A 16,842-nucleotide genomic window follows, 5' to 3' on the forward strand; every position below is an offset into this window, starting at 1 on the left:
CATTGCGTCAGTTATGCTGTATTTGGAGTGGTTGTTGGCTAGCTCAGTTAGCTGTGCAGTTAGTGGTTTGGACTGGAAAGACAAAAAAAGGCCATTTCGTAAATGTTAGTTTTTAAAATTTTAGTTGAAACTCTTCCACATTGCCCCTTTCAAGTTTGTTGGCACAGTGTTGTGATGATCAACTATCCTCTTCTTTCTGTTCCAACCGTCTGTTTCTGTTAAAAACTAGTTTTCAGGGATACAGCTTCCTTATGGTGCTCAAGAAAATACATAAAGACACTGGTTTTTGGTAGGATCTCATCCATTTCAGGAAAATGTTATCGCCTGATTCAGACGTGGAAATACTCCAAGCTCACAAATGTGGCATGTTTTATCCTTTTTTTCGTAGAAGTAATGACCTTCATTCTGCCGCGGAAGTGCAAATGAAGTGAAAATTAGACCGATCTATTTCCCAAGCACAACTTAATGACAGAGGAATGAGCAAAACAGATTTTCCTTTACAGCTGAATCCATCACGATACAGTATAATATCTGTGGGAAGAATGGTCTGTGATTTAGTCGCCCCTCCATCATTTATCTGAGTTAATTTTATCTTAAGCTGGACGGAGGTCATTTTGTACTGTCAACGACTTACATAATCAAATTTCTGTTTTGTGCTATTATTTGCAATATGACTAATTATCTCTGGACGTGTAATGTCTGGAAAATTGCCCTCGTCTCAAGCACTTCCATCTTGATAGCCATCAAGACGAAAAGAACTGAGTGCCACTGGCAAGGCTGCTAAAAAGCATGACTTCTGTCCATTTCAGGGTGACTAAAATAATTAGCAGACGCGGCAGCCAGAAGAGAAGGGTCAGGGCTTTGATTTCAAGTGAACAGGAGTGAAGGATGTTAACCTCACAGGGTTTAGATGAAAAGCCGTATCTAGAGTTTCCTCTACTCTGAACTTGTGACCTCCTGAAATTTGTTTTAAAATAGACACAACTTCAAATTTAAGGTTTCAATATTTGATGAATGTTGGTTTAACCACCACAGCAGGTGACACACGAGCTGCTGATGCATTTTGCCGGCTGAACACCTCAGGGTGTTGAAATGTTGAACGCAGTCAGCAAATACACAACTGGAGTCCCACAGAAGAGTGGATGCAGCATTTTTAGATGGAAAATGAATAATGTACTCACAGACACACTTGTGATTTCAAATAATTTATTATTTAGCAGTTGCAATATGAAGTTTTATCTTACCTTTATATTATTAGCAATAATACATGTGTCCCCTGATGTCAGCATCCAATGTTTTTACATTTTAATAAATCAGTTCATGATAAAAGAAAGTCTTTAGTCCAAAATTGATCTGTTAATACATTTTGTCACCCATGCGTATAACGGGCCAGTGCAAACACTGCACCAAGAGGTAAAAATAGTTAAAATTACAGTAGTAAACATACTTCAAATGAGCATTCAAACAAACAAATATTTACTAGGCCTACAAGTGATAAATAGTGTATCAACCTGACCTGTGTAGCAGGATTTTAATCCATTTTTTAACCAGTTCTGGTTGATTGACCGTTTGCTAAGCCCCATCCTCCACAGCTAGTGGCACGACGCTTGTTAAGCTTTTGTCTCGTGAATGAAAACTTTGGCAGATTTACCTCTCGAAACAATCGGTGCTTGATCTCAGACGGAGGTAGACAAAAGCAGTTTCTCATTTCTAGCATGCAACAATCAATTTTGCCAACATTTGTGCCATTAGCTAGCCAATTAAGCCAACATCAGTTCAGTGAGTTAGCTAAAGAGTTGGTCTCCGGCTGACTTTGTTAATGTCTCTTAAAAAAATACATTTGCACTTGACTGGTACATACATGATATTGTGCTAGATGCTTCAACAGTTCTCACATAAAAATCCATCATCCTCATCCCCTTTATGATCAATGTAGAAGTAGCAAGTAAAGTTAGTCCTAGTGGCCTACCTGAAGAGTGGTAAGTGAAAACTGTTTGGTTGCATAAACCCTGTTTAGCTGCTTAGCTTACATACTGTTTTCATTTGGCATTAACAAAGAATTACAGCCCTAGGGATGAGGAGTAATCACTGTTTGGCAAACAAAACACTACCTTGGGTAATGTTGGCTTGGAGTGCTGACTTGTTAACCTTTCCAAATGAAAGACCAAGACAGAGCTGCTGACGTTAGCTCACACTTCAGCAGCCTCCAGGATTGGCTTAAGAGTTGCTTGCTAATTAGCAAAGATTGTGGATAAACTAAGCAACCCGCACGTTCTCCTGCAAGTAATGTGACTTTTTGTCTTTAATGAACCCCTCACCGACCAATGCTAATTTGTTTGTCAGCTTTTCGCAAAGTACTGTGTGGCCACCAGGCAAATTTGGCCCTCATTTGCATTTTCACCATCCCTTTTGTTGCATTGTTGGGAATCTTACAACAACTTGTGAAGCGATTAGCTCGTGTGCCATCATATATAAATGGGGGTGAACTTTGCATAGCGTCACAATCGCTTTCAGTCTGCCTTTACCCTTATTACAGCCCCCTGCACACCAATCTAGGCATGTGGAGAAATCCAAACCTTGACAGACTTGCTGTTCTCGGGTGGGGTTCAGCAAACGGTCAATTCGTGTCAGTCTTGATCAATTGAAAAAAAGTGTACTTGTTTGAGATATAAAGTCTTTGATGCAACTCTACGAACAGAAGTGAAAGAAACAAGCACGAGGGCAGAAGTGTTAGAAGTCAGTGGGGGGCACAGATGGTGATCTATCAAAAATGACTCACAGTATGAGCGGATGGATGGCTTATTGGCGTCGTCCTTCTATTTGTGGCAATGGACAACTTAGTAGAGAGCCCATAAGTAAATGTAAAATACTGGAGAAAATCTGCAGAAAAAAATAAAACGTATATCACAGTAGTCTTTATTTATATGCAATGCCCATCAAGCCTGATTTAAATTTTAAAAATGTTTTCAGTCTTAAAAGGTAGTGTGCAGAAATCAGCGGTCAGCATTCATTCTGCGCAGTTTAGCAGGCAGGTTGTCCTCTGGCCGACTCCCTACCAAGGGGATCTGGACTGGTGTCGGGGTTGGAGCAGCGGTGGTGCTAATGGCTGATGGCAGTCTGTGTTTCTCCAGCTCAATCTCCTCCGCATCTCCATCCAAGGACAACAGCTGGACCTGCTCCTCCAGCTGTCCTTGCCTCACGACCGGGATGGAGCTGGACCTCAGCCTCTGAATACTAAGCGGAAGGTCCCCTGTGCTGGAGGCCTTCCCTCCAGGCAAGGCTGGCCCCGTCTTCAGCCCCTTCCAGAGGAGCTCCTCCTTGGTGGAGCTCATGCGCTGGAGTTTGCTGGGCAGCCGGAAGGTAGGCTCCTCTACGTGGTCTGCATAGTCGGCCGACAGGAGCCTTTCCCTGCGGCCTCCGCGGCTGCCGTTACCCGGCAGAGGGGAGGAGGGTGTGGGCGCGACAGGCAGAGGGTTAGGCGACGTCAACGAGGACTTCTCCTCCTGCTCTTTTACGCTGTAGGGAGGCGTATTGACCTCAAAGGTGTTGTGAAACTGAGAGTAGTCGACTCTGAAGAAGCCCTCCTCCAGTGACATGACGGGGAGGAAACGATGGCCCCACAAGACCTCATCTTCGGTGTAAGATGTCCTCGCCTGGCATGTCATACCTGCGATGGAGAGAAGAGATATAAGTGTTGAAAAATAGAAGTAAAGGACAAAAATGACATCACTTAAACATTATAAGGAAATAGCGTAGAGTGGGCTGTTAAATAGAAATGGGCAGACAGCCAGACAGGGAACAGTAATGAAAAGTGGAGAATTGCTTTAGGGAAAAGAGATATGGCTGAAAGAAAAAAAAGAAAACCACAGAGACGGAGAAGAGCTTGTGCTATTAATAATTAAAGCCCATGAAATTAAACATTCAGTTAAATATTTTATTTTATAACACTGAGAAATGCTCTATGCTTCAGGGTTAATTGATGATGAAACAAATGAAGAAGCTTACTCAAAGTTATTATTTAATAATAATAACTTGTGTTTTAAATATTAATTTCCTCTAACCAGTGGTCTCCACGATGCCCTCTAGGATGACAACAATCTCAAACTGCTCGTTCATGAGCGAGCGCTGCGACAGATCGAAGAACGGGCTCTTGGTGTTGATCTCATGGCAGATGGTTAGAGGAGACACCAGGAAGAGCTGGTCCGCTCCCGTCCCAAATCCCACGTCCAGCTCACACTGGTCCAGGGGCAGGAACTCGCCTTCTGGGGTCTGTCGAGACTGGAAACACAAAAGGTTTCAGACATATTATATTTATGTTCTTACGTTAAGAAAGAGGATTCAGGATACTCGTTCAACTTCATCCTTCACCATGGGGTTATGGATATAAAACAACATTAGTTAATTGACACTTATTAACACCTAACTGGGGAATTAATGAATGTTTAATGTTGACATTTTTAACTTCTTCTAAAACATCCGTCTAAAAGTCTTTAGGTTTAAATTACCCCCTTTTGAGGAGAAGTTCTTCTCAAGTGGTGTTTGTCAGTCATCAGCGAATGACGCAATTATCTGCAATTCTCTTTACCAGTAAATACAAAGTTCCTGTGTGCAACTGATTAGCTTAGCTCCAAAATTCACGGCACTGCCTGGTTGAAGTGCAAAAAGAAAAAAAGAATAAAAGTGTTTATCCACATAGCTTCAGGGGTTTTATGACTGAGGACGACCGGTGTCCACTTCACTAACCAGGACAGTTTTATGCAATCACTGTTGGACAGTAAACGCCCCCAGCTACTGTTTACGTATGCCTGCATGTACTTTGTGCAGGTATAAGCCTGATGAGATTTGAAGCAGTGTTAAGGGTCCCATGAACTAGCTTGAAAAGGCAATTTTCCTGTGTGATTAGACATGGTTCCACATGACATGGGATGTAAAGTGAGGAGGGAGTTGACCCTGAAGCGCCTGTTTTGCTTGACAGATTTACATGTTTTGTAAAATGGGAGGGAGTGGCGGAAAAATCCCCCAAAAGTCTATGATGGCATTTTATTAAATGGAATATTTATTTGCCTCTCAGGGCTGGGTGAGTCAACAGAAAGTGCTTGTCACTTTTGGCAGATACATGGATGGATTTTGATCTAAAAATAATGGAAAGAAGGGGAAAAACAGAATATTTTGACACATTTTTGGCATATAGTGATATCCGAACAACAAACCAGAGAGACAACAACCCCTACAAATGTGTGTTGTTGTTCTCTATGCACTTACTGGCAGACATGACGGGTAAGGGTGTAAAATAACAGTAGCCCACCACATCTCAGTCAGACAACGTGAGCCCTGCTAACACTAATAGCTTAGAGCCACCTTGTGGTAATCTTTTACTCTCATTGGCAGCATATTAGAGTACTTAAAAACTCTCTGTAGTAGCCTGGCCTCAAGACAAGTATCATTAGTTTATGGAGAAGAACTAGTGCTTGCTCTTGGGAAACCACGCTCCATCAAATAAAGTACTCTTCTAGCTGTTAAATTAAAACATGGGATTAGGGAGAATGCTCTCTATGAGCTTATAAAACCTCTTTGGCTGTCAATTTCAAGCCTCTTACTCGAGTTGATTTGTCAAGAGTGAATGATTTACAAAAGGAGAAGGTGTTTGTTTAAAGGCCGAAGATAAAAAAGAAACTAAAAAACACGCACCAACCCACATGAATCCCAACACGAGTGAACAAAAAGCAAAAATATTACGCACAGTCATTACCTAAACTGACTTCAGTTCTGCCACGGCTTAATTCAGATAGTAGTTTCTGTCATCTCATGTTAAATTGTATGCAGAGTAGTCTCCCTGGCCCTTTGAGTGAGGAGCCACTTGGTCCACAGATGGCAAACAGGCTGTCATTTATATTCACAGTGATGTTGAGGACAGAAGGGTGTGACATTTCACAGGAAGACGTCTGTGCCCACAGATCCCTGGCTCGCCTCGGTGAGGGAAAGTGTCGGCCATCATGATGTATCAGTGATGGGCTCTCCCTGAATATGCAGACAGGGAGTCTACGTCGCATGTCGCCTGAAGTTAAATCAGAGTAAAACGCTCTGAAAGGAAGAGAGGCTGACGTGTTATGTGACAGAACAATGTTGAAAAGTGTGGAGGAAGAGATAAAACGCCACACCACCTGCCTGTCATTTAGTCCACCAGTCTGCATTGTAAAAGGAGGCTGCTATTACTCACTTCACTTTGGCATTTCCCACGAAAATATATAGATGTGAAAGATGCAGTTGTAGTCATCCTGTGTTTGCTGGTTTGGAATCCCAGCGTAACAAAACAAGTTGTGATCTTGAGGAAATAAACGTATTTTCTTTCTTGCTAAAATTAAGATGTCTCATGTCTGTGTGATAAATCAGAAGCTACAGCCAGCAGCAATTAGCTTAGCATAAAAAACTGGAAAGAAGAGGAAACATCTGGCATGGCTCTGTACCAAAGATAACGATGTAGCCACAATTACCAAACAAATGTAATCCACCTACCAACACCTTCAAATCTCACTGATTAACATGTTGTTTATTTAATACGCACAAAAAACTAATTTGCCATCTTCAGGTAGAGCCAGGCTAGCTGCTTCCTGTCTTCATGCTGCAGGATACAGAGTCTTATATTTGACAGGCAAATAATGAGTGTGGTATCAAGCTTCTCATCTGACTGGAAGTAAATAAGGGTGTCACAATTTGTCCTCTCATTTTTTTGGCCATGAATCCACTTCATATAAACTCATTTTCAGCACTGACAGCTATGCCATTGTTAGACTACCCCATCTGGACTTGCAAAGATCAACAGATCATTGGTTTTATGCCCCGATTTACACAAAAGGATTTTACAACAGCAGCTTCACCCTTATCCTTGTGGCTTTTTACAGGTTAGGGTTGGGCAAGTTCAAATAACACTCAAAAATAACAATTCTAGAGTTTAACAACAAAAAAACACCACCCTTTTAACAGAAAGTTCAGTTTCTCAAACTTGTCCTGAGTAAACCCTCTCCCAAACTAATCAATAAAGGATCTCTGAAAAAGAAAATAAGCCCAACATTTCTGTACCTCCAGTACCAGTCAGTTGGATCTTCTTTGTGCACTTAGTATAAGTGTTTGGAAGTGTAGCTGCAGGCTACCGGCAAGCTAGCTATGTTGTCGTGATCGTAATTGAACGTTTGTTTAGATCGATTTTCTATTTAGAATCAAAATCGTGACACCTCTAGCAGTTCAGCATGTTTCCCAAAATGTCAAACTGTTCCTTTAAAATGCACCTTAAAATTAAGGTTGGGCAATAAATCAATAAACAAATGCCTCCTACAAGCGCCAGGGAAATAAAAAGGTAAACTGAAGGTGTATAGGGGTTTGGGTTTTAAGGGGTTCCCAAATAAACAAAGTTTCCTCTCTAGAAAGATGTGGGCAGCCAAGAAAACCCAATAGGGCCTAAACAGATCAGAGTTTCTGGCTGGCAATCTAAGGGGGCATGATTCTCAGTGGGTCCAGGACAGATTCAGACTGAGGGTGAGAGCCGCCGGCGCGCCATTTCCTACCTCTCTTAAGCCTTTACAGAAAGGGTGTCATCACACCATGATTGGCTGGGAGGGAAATGCCCCAAGCTGCTTCCACTCCTCAATCAGGAGTCAGTCTCCCCACCTGCGCACAGGTGATCTGAATCCCCTGCAATTAGTGATGAGGGAAAAACAGCCCAAACAAAGAAAAATAGCAAGTCTCAAACAATTGGACTGCTACAATGTATTAATTAAAAATGTCAGTGTTAAAATGTTGTGAAAGTATCGACAGTCATGGTTAAAAAATATTGTGATCTTTAATCATCATGATAAATATTGTGTGTTGTGATACAACCCAAAAAATATTGCAATATTATCTGAAGGCCATGTCACCCAAACCACTTTTTTCAGCAGAATATCATATATTGTTCTTTCTCGTGTTTATGAAACGTCTGTGTTATGAATAGATTTACTAACTGAAACTCCTTTAGGTAGTTTGAATTCCCCTTTTATATTTTCATTTAACTGAACTATGTGAGCAGTGAAACGTAACCCAGTGTGGTAGTTACTGCCTCTGCTTACTGTAAATCTCATTAACCAGCTTCCTGCCCCCTTCCTTTCTGCATCTGCAGTATCTCTTAGATTTAAACAAGCGTAATACTTTTGCAATTGATTTTTCATCCATATTGATCTCCACTTCTGAAAAAAAGCTTCCTCCGTCTCCCATAAATGGGAGGAGCGCTTGAAATCATTTTTAAAAAGCCCCGTGTCAGATGTTGAATTTATTTATTTCTCCCAGTCACTTAAAAATGTAAAGCGTCATTGAGATACTGCAGGCAGGTGTCCTATTTGTCAGCCATGTTCATGCAAGTCAATGAGACTGCGAACCAATTTCCCGGGAAGTCATATTTAACCCATTCTAGTTATGAAAGTGAAGCTGCTATTTTTCACATACTGTTCACAGCTCCGACGACTAGCAACAAAATTACACCTCTGCCAAGGAAGGAGCGACCTGCTTGACACTGAATGGTTTTACCAAGGTGAGCGCCTTGTGTGTGTGCGTGTGTGTGTGTTTCTCTTACTGCCGCTAAACAGTCAGAGCCACAAGGGGGAAATTAATGGCCTTTGAAAGAGGACCTGATATAGAGGGAGTGCTTAATTTACTTAGCCACCTGAGATTCAGGTTGAGTGAAAGCAGGCCCGATCCCTGGTGACACGCTTCCTCTAAAGTGACGGCGTGTGTGCGCAGGTGTGTATGCTAAAGACGCAACGAAACACAAACAGTGAAAGTTCAAGAGAGGAGTGTGTATGTGCACATTTGTCCTGTGTGTGTGTGTGTGTCTTTAATGCAACTACGTCTTTGCATTTAAGTCCAGCTGGATCCTTTGAGGTTTGGGCCGGACTCAAGCGCAACGCCCACGCAGACTGTTGTTCCCAATCTCTCGACAGCACTATTAAAGCTGATTCAACTGTCATTCTTATTGTCTCTTCTTCTTTTCTCCTTCTCCTCCTCTTTCTGCTTGTCCTTCAGAGTTAGACAGCGGCAGATGTGGGGAAGTCATGCTGACATGTCTGCCTGTCTGTCTAGCTAAACACTTGCATCCATGCCTGTCTATCTGCTACTACTAGCCCTTATCACTTATCTCCTGCTGTGGACCAACCTACTGAGACGAGCTTCTGCCGACATTGACGAGCACCACCCAGCTGTCACTCCCTCTCTCTTTCTGTCTTTCCAGCTTTTTGTTTGCCACGTCGCTGCTGTTTTCTGCTTCTTTCTCTCTCGTCTGAACACTTTTTTTTTTTCCTTGCCAGGATGCGTCCTCCATGCGCTGCTTGCAAACCAGATGCAAGCATGTTCCTTTATTTTAAAATCACATTCTGCCTGCGCTGCACGGGTCAGTGCACCGCTGCATTCTTTTGGTTTATTAATGAAAGCTGCGTTAATATTAATGGGAATTCAAGGACAGTTATCTTTATTAAGTTAATATGCATTATGGATGATGAAGAAATGCAGCCGTCCTGCAAAAGAAAATGTTTTCCAATTATTGGCTTCAAATTGGAGTGTAGGCACTTGCAACTCAGGAACCCTTTACACTCTGTAATAAAAATAGTGTAAATAATTAAAAGAAGAAAATGGATAAATAAACTGTTCACCATCAGGTATAAATAAATACAAAGTTCTTGGGCTATAAATGTGTGTTGTGAAGAACCACAAACTCACGCATCCTGTCGATGTCTTTATAGAAATGTGAAGTTGGGGGAGCTTTTTCCAGCTCCCCTGGCTCTGGAGGTAAAACCCTTTTTCATTTTTCCCAATGACAATCTCATAAAATATTTACAACTGTATTAGAAAATATCTGGTTCTTTCAACAACAAAAAAGAAAAAAGTTGAAGGCACACACTTGTGTATACAAAAAGTCTGGAACAGGATTTAACTACGGCTCCCAAGGTGCATTTCTCCAAGAAACATTGAATAATGAATAATATTAATGACATAGCTTAAGATTCTGATTGGTGCGTCACGGGGGGGAAGCTAAAGATTAAGCAGCTGTGAAAAGCCCTGACTGGCTTCTGCTCCGTAGTGGTAGCCATAGTGATGTTACGTTTGTGAACAATCTGGTTTTTCTCAACAGCTCTTTGGTATACATGAACTCGATGAGCTGTTCATGTTCATGAGCCTTCTTTAAATTGTTAATTCCACTCCCTTTTATGAGAACAGAGAGAACCAGTCCCTCACAAGAGATACTGCATGTGTGGTTTGAAAAATTAGCTTCCTGCTTTGGAAATTTGTATTATCACTTCTATATGGGTATTGGTAGAATCTTTGTCCGATAAATACAGACGATAATACGAAGCCAAATTGTGGTTTAAAGGTGGTTGTATGCACCTTTAAAGTTGGTTTGCAGTTCGCCAATAAACAAAGAAGAAGAAGAAGAGGAACACATGTCCGGCAAGGGTTCGGCGAGGAAGGAAAAAGTCTACGAATTTATAGGTGCATTATGTAATTTGGGTGCATCAACTTCAGGTTATGAACTTCTTTTGAATATACAAAAAATGTGAAGTTATTGGTTATCTTATCAATATCAGCCATGAAAAGCAGCCTCATGCAACCCGAGGTGCGGTATAGGTGTTGCATTCATTGCGTTCAAGGCAACTTTATTTACACGAGACGTTTTATTCAGAGGGTAATAAAGTAGTAATCCACTGACAAAGCAGAGGGATATGGCATCACCTTATGTAATGTTTACAATGCAATGCAATTAAACACTGCTTAACCTCGACCACACATGCAAAATGATATTAAATCGGTTGGATGTCTAAGTTTGAATCTGATCCAATCATTAACCTTGTGATTATTACACAGATAAAACCTGTAACCCCCGCCCCCTAAAAATAAGAGAAAAAAGAAAAGAAAAAGATGAGCCGCTCTCGGAAAGGAGCAGAGCCATTAGATCAGGCTTCCTTCAAACAGCTGTAATTCCCATCACTAAGTGGCCTAGTCTCGTGGGTATTGTAGTATTTAGACCTGTCCACCATGACAAACTGAGAGCTGAAGGTGAAATAATTTATAATCTTTCAGCTGTAAGATAAAGTAAATGGTTATTACATCACCTGAACAGGAACATTTGAAATGGGAACGCAATCTAATCCAGCATGTCAGGATCAGGAATACCCTTTCAGCATCCAGATCGTTCAGCGCAGGTGCTCCACAGGGTTGTGTCAGCGCACCGGTTCGTCTTTTAAATCCTCACATGACACTGTTATTCTCAGCCTACCGCACAAGGACACACGTCCTTCAGCCTCTTACACTGAAATAGAGCATTTGGTACAGTGTTGTGATGAGAACTGGTGATGAAAAACTGAGGAGGCGGTGACCTTACCGGGAGATCCCAGTCCAGTGGTCATACATGATGAAACTTGGACAACACTTAAGCAACAGGCCAATGTTGAAAGTTTGTATTCTCTATACTTTTTTACGCAGACTCAGGGTGTACGTGGTGGCTCATAGGATTATGCTTCGATTCTACCAGTCAGGCATGGGACGTCAGCATGGTCTGGCAATCTCACTGTACAGACAGACTCTAAGGTTGCTGGTACAGACTGTTATAAAGACTGTGGAGAGGAATGAACATTTGTCCCTTCAGTCAATATAAGAGCAGTGTTTTCTCAGGCAGGCACAGAGAATATTGTCTGACTGTCTCACTTTGTCCACGCTGAATGTGAGCGCTTACCCTCTGGCAGACGATAGAGAACACCCCAATGTAAACGCAACCCCTTTAAAAAGTCATTGTAAATAATGTTGCCTGAGGCTTTAGGAGTTGTGCAATAGCTTCATGGCGTTCTTATCACAGGTTGTGTAATATATACAGTGTGTCATTTGTGGTTGTAAACAGACTTTTCACCCTTCATACTACTTCCCCTCACTTCCTCCTTTGCGGTTGCAATAATCACATTGGCCACTAGAGGTCACCGCCTGACAACAAACATAAAGGTGGGTAATTAGATGCTTTCAGAGTTGAAATATGGTCATTTTACTTTCCACTAATCCAAGGGCACCCGCAGCACATAGGTATTGATGCAGGAAGGTGATACAAGTGGCTGATAGTGTGCAGGATTCTTTTGATTCCTACAAAATATTTCATAAACAGCTGCAATCAGTGATGAGTGGCGACGCATGGAGACATACTGCCACTGTGAGTCCTTGGACAAGAGTCTACTATCACTGCTTCCTGGAGCATTATGTCAAATTGTGAACTTAATCAAATTGAAAAGATTTAAAATACTGCACCTATGCCTCACCATAATATGTTTATTCATGCTTATCCCATCTATTTTTAGAAAAAAATGCACAGGTTATAGATGCATTCCTGCATAAAAATCAAGAATGTGACCAGAGTATCCAGGTCCCATAAGAATTTACAACCCATGTCTGCTGCAGTTGCCATGTCACAGCGCGTTTACACACCTCCATCATTAGGATTTACTGCAGCATGTCTCATTGCTCCCGTCAGCTTTGTTGGCAGGCCATCTCACAGTGACCTTGAGCTGCTGTATGTTACCTGAACACAAGCAGTGCTCTCACAGTGTAGGTATAGTAGTACAGGGTGAATTAAGGTCCATTTACTCTACAACGCCCCCACTTCACAGTCTGGCACCACAATGGCAGAGCTTTATGGGCTATAAAACATCACCGTGCCTCTTAACATACATTAGATCAGAGTCCTACCATGGTATCCTGCACACTGTATCATATTAACAACACGTGTTATCTAGAATTCAAAGAAAAGAGAGGCTTCACCCAACAATAAATCACCAAGTGTATTCCCAAGATGTTCCACTGTTAGAGAAAATCCATAACACGTAATGAAAACTGAACTCAGAAAGCACACTTCAATTATTTACTGTTTGTCCTCTGGGCATGATTGATGCTACATGAAAGTGATGCTGTTTAGCAGATAATTAGAAAAGTCCTGGATGTCAGACCTTTCCACCAACACAACTATAGCTCTGGCTTAAAAAAAAAACGATTTAATGATTTAATAAGATCAGCGTTTACTGGCAGAAATCCCAGATTAGGATCATCACATAAATCCAATTAAGTGATCTATGAAAGAAAGCCAAGGACTGTTTAACTAAACAAAATCATAAAAAAAAAACAGATGGGGAGGACACTTTAAACAACAAATGTTCCATCTGTAGTTTATGTTTTGATGGTATCACACTAAGCAGGTTTATTTACTTAAAAAAAAACAACCAGAGCGTAGCCAAAGTACTGATTCTTCAGTACTGCAGCAGTTGTCGCCGCTTGTTCCGCTTTTGTGAATCAGGACTGCTCCAACTACTCGTGTTACACTCTTCCACTGCGCCTCGAGGTATCAAATAAAAGCCATAATCTGAATATATCACAACTATTCTTCTTGTGGATCCATAAAAAGAGGTACTTCTACCAAGGCGATATCTGTAACATTGGCACACTCATTGTGCAGACAAATCTGTCCAAGGTCAAACATGACAGCGTGGCCCGTGGGTGAACGTGCTCCTGCTTTCATTCTGTTTGAAATAAGAGACGGACGGCGTCATCGACAACTATTACAGAATGTTAAACCATCTCAGTGGAACTATTGGCCTTTATAGAGGGAGAAAAGTTGATGATAAAGCACATAAGCCTCAGTGATTCTGTGTTGATTAATCGCAATTATTTTTCTTTGCCTTTCTCTGCTATTAATTAAAGAGTAAATGGCGATAAAATGGAATACAACTCATTCCAGGGAGAGCTGAAACACGAGCGATAATAACTTCATAAATTGCGGTTTTTTATTGCGTTCAACTGAGTGAATTCCATTTTATCTAATGGATATCATTTCCATCTTTTTCTACTATCTCTTGCTCAAATAAAAAATGACGGAGACCGAACAGAAAGCCTTAATTTAAATTATATTAAAACACAAATCGTTAAAGGTGCACTATGTAGTTTTAATCAGAGGAGAGAGATCTTCACTGACTGATTTTGTTATGCCTAAACGAACTAAATAAACAGTAACTCTTTGTTTTCATGACTGATTGAACTTTGTTTATATTTGGCGGACGCTGCCACCTTTCTAGCTTCAAACAGTGTTCTGGGGACCTTATTTTTGCCTACATAAACAAACTCTCTTCTTTTTGGGACTGAACAAACAAACTGACCTTAAAGGACAACACAGTTTCATACTGCCTTACTTTGTTCATGCTTGGCGGACCCTGCCACCTTTCTAGTTTGTATTATTACCTCATTAATATTGTAAATACTAAAATTTCTTCTCCAAAAAGCCACACAGTGCCCCCTCAAGCACAACTACATTAACAGAAAGCCCTCCAGTATGTTCATCATTAGGGCAATGATGAACATACTGGGGGGCTTTCTGGTGACTCTCCCTCGAGGTTCAGAAAGTAAACTGTCACTTGGGATCATCACGCTACTCCGCAGGGATGACAAAAGCAAAACTAACTCTCCCTGTCACAACCAAGCAACGCTCTCCTTTAGATATCTGTTCGGACTGGAGAGGTTTCATTTATAAGACATGCCTGGTTGCAGTGAGGAAAAAGCGGGAGATCGTGCATCAAGAACACCACTGTCCAAAAATCAAATCATGTGTGATGGATCGTGGTGCACGAACGTGACTTCTTCAGCACAAATATTTAGACATGGAGGTCCTGGTTAATTCTGCAGAGAGTAAAGGATATTTTGGAGTTCCCCTGGTGAACAAAACAACCAGGTGTGATTTAGAAGATGCAGTTTTAGTCTCTTTCCTCTGCACACTCTTCACACAAATGTATATCACTATCAGCTCACGGTGCTGCAGATTAGTGGCATTCTGTCTTTAGGCAAGAGTATAGGAATTGGCTCAATTGATCTTGTAGTCAATCAGCTTGATCTCCCAATACTGTCCCTCCGGAGGCCCATTCATCTCATCTGCGGACAGTTAAAGCAAAGGCTGAACTCAAAAGATATACAGCCCACTGACAGCCATATCGCTGACTGTGGGGGGGGGACAGTCAGTACTGTGTGGGTTCTCATTGTACCAGGAAACACACTCTGCAGCTGTGCTCAGGACAAATCCAGCACTGGAAGTGGTAGTTTGCTGCAGGGGGGTAAATTTAAGTGGTCACTCAATAAAATACATCTTATGTTGGAGCCTCCTGTGAAAACCAGAGACTCTGCAAATCACAGAGACCCTCAGGGGGATGCAATCAATTCTGGCGATGAATGGGAATTCAATGCATGACTTGGAAAGCACTCATAAAACATAATGGGCAATTTCAAAACAAATGAAGGGGCTGTCAATTAGCCTCAGCTTTGAAAATGGCATTTTAAAACACTGGAGATGGAGCAAAAGGCGCATGCCCACTGCGCAAAAGTGGGGCTGATTTTGGATACATGGCGCACCTCAACCTGTAGCCTACCTTGATGAGTTTGCACCTGATCTGCGCCGACACCATGTGGCTGTTCCGCAGGTTCCCCACTCGGAACATGAGGCACAACTTCCCGTCCCGCTGCGAGATCACCGCGTCCTGGCTGAACATGAGCGTCTCGGCGCGCTTCTTCGGCTGCGACATCTTGATGAACATGCAGCCGATGAGGAAGGCGTCCACGATGGAGCCCAGCAGCGACTGGAAGAGGAAGAGGATGATGCCCTCCGGACACTTCTCGGTGATGTAGCGGTGGCCGTAGCCGATGGTCGCCTCCGTCTCGATGAAAAACAGGAACGCGGAGGGAAAGTTGTACACGTTGACGACGCACGGGGTGTAGGACGAGTCGTGGCCGCTGTGGCCCAAGTCGCCGCGGATGTAGGCGATCACCCACCACATGGAAGCCATGACCAGCCACGCAACTGTGTAAGTGAGGATGAAGATGAGCAGGTTCCAGCGCCACTTGAGATCCACCAGCGTGGTGAAGAGGTCGGAGATGTAGCGGCTCGTCTCCCCGCCAAGGTTACCGTGCTGGACGTTGCAGCGGCCGTTCTTCTCCACAAAGCGCTGCCTCTTCCTCTTCACCGGTGCGGAAAAAGTAATGCTCCGGTTGGTGTTGACCACCTGGTAGTCCTCGCCAAATTTCCTCCGTATGGCTGACATTGTATTAATCACCAAGCGATCGATACTTGTGCAGAATCAGGCTCTTTACGCAACTTTGGTTTCCCCCTCCTCCTCCTCCTCCCTGTCCAAAACCGGGGCGATAACGCTCACACTCAGCGCGCCACTCGCATCCTGTGAGATGGAGATGTGCCTCTCTCCTGTAAATTAGTCGTAAGTGAGCAGAGATTCTGCGCAAAACATGATTCACACTCGGTCCTTTACGCAAAGGAGTCTCCTGCGAGTGCCAACTTTTCTCTCAGGTCTCATCCATGAAGGGAAAAAAATAAAAAATCATAAATCTAAATTAGATTTCGAACATTAGATATATTGAAGCAGCTCCAAGGCTTTGTCCTTGGTAGATCCACTGAGGCGCTGTGATTCAGTAAAGCCGTGGATGTGTTGTGAGTAGCAGGCTACAGTGCGCACTCCTGCCCGAGGGAACCCGCTCTGGTAGGAGTGACTTCAGATTAAAGAGTGTGGACGAGCTGCAGCACGGGTGGCAAATATCTCCTTCAATCAGGGGCGGAGGGGTGAGAGAGAGGGAAGTGTTTTCTTTTGGGGGGCTTGTACCCAATCAGGTAAAAGCATCAGAGCGCGCAAACAACATCACTGTGAAATCGACCGTGGTCAACCTTTAAGTCTTTCTTTTTTTTTTTATTTCTCCACACATTAACTTTGAAATGTGTTTTCTCCTGCCTAATTTTCTCTTTTCTGG

At 42.5% G+C, this 16,842-nt stretch overlaps 1 protein-coding gene across 2 annotated transcripts; it reads right to left on the minus strand.

Annotated features, from left to right (window-relative positions):
• Positions 1-1,198: 1,198 nt before the first annotated feature.
• Positions 1,199-16,609, minus strand: LOC311250599 (G protein-activated inward rectifier potassium channel 1-like; the record flags this gene model as incomplete). Of its 2 annotated transcripts, XM_084342425.1 has the most annotated exons (3): positions 15,459-16,608; positions 4,062-4,278; positions 1,199-3,667 (listed from the first exon to the last, which is right to left on the minus strand). In XM_084342425.1, exons 1-3 carry the CDS (start codon positions 16,125-16,127, stop codon positions 2,994-2,996), a joined length of 1,560 nt encoding a protein of 519 aa, XP_084198551.1. In that variant the 5' UTR covers positions 16,128-16,608. The 2 variants fall into 2 exon arrangements, with proteins under 2 accessions (XP_084198551.1, XP_084198552.1); XM_084342426.1 differs by lacking the exon at positions 1,199-3,667 and having other exon boundaries at positions 4,057-4,278; positions 15,459-16,609.
• Positions 16,610-16,842: the final 233 nt, after the last annotated feature.

Source organism: Pagrus pagrus (assembly GCF_965226575.1).
Source record: "Pagrus pagrus genome assembly, chromosome: 21".
Classification (NCBI taxonomy): domain Eukaryota; kingdom Metazoa; phylum Chordata; class Actinopteri; order Spariformes; family Sparidae; genus Pagrus; species Pagrus pagrus.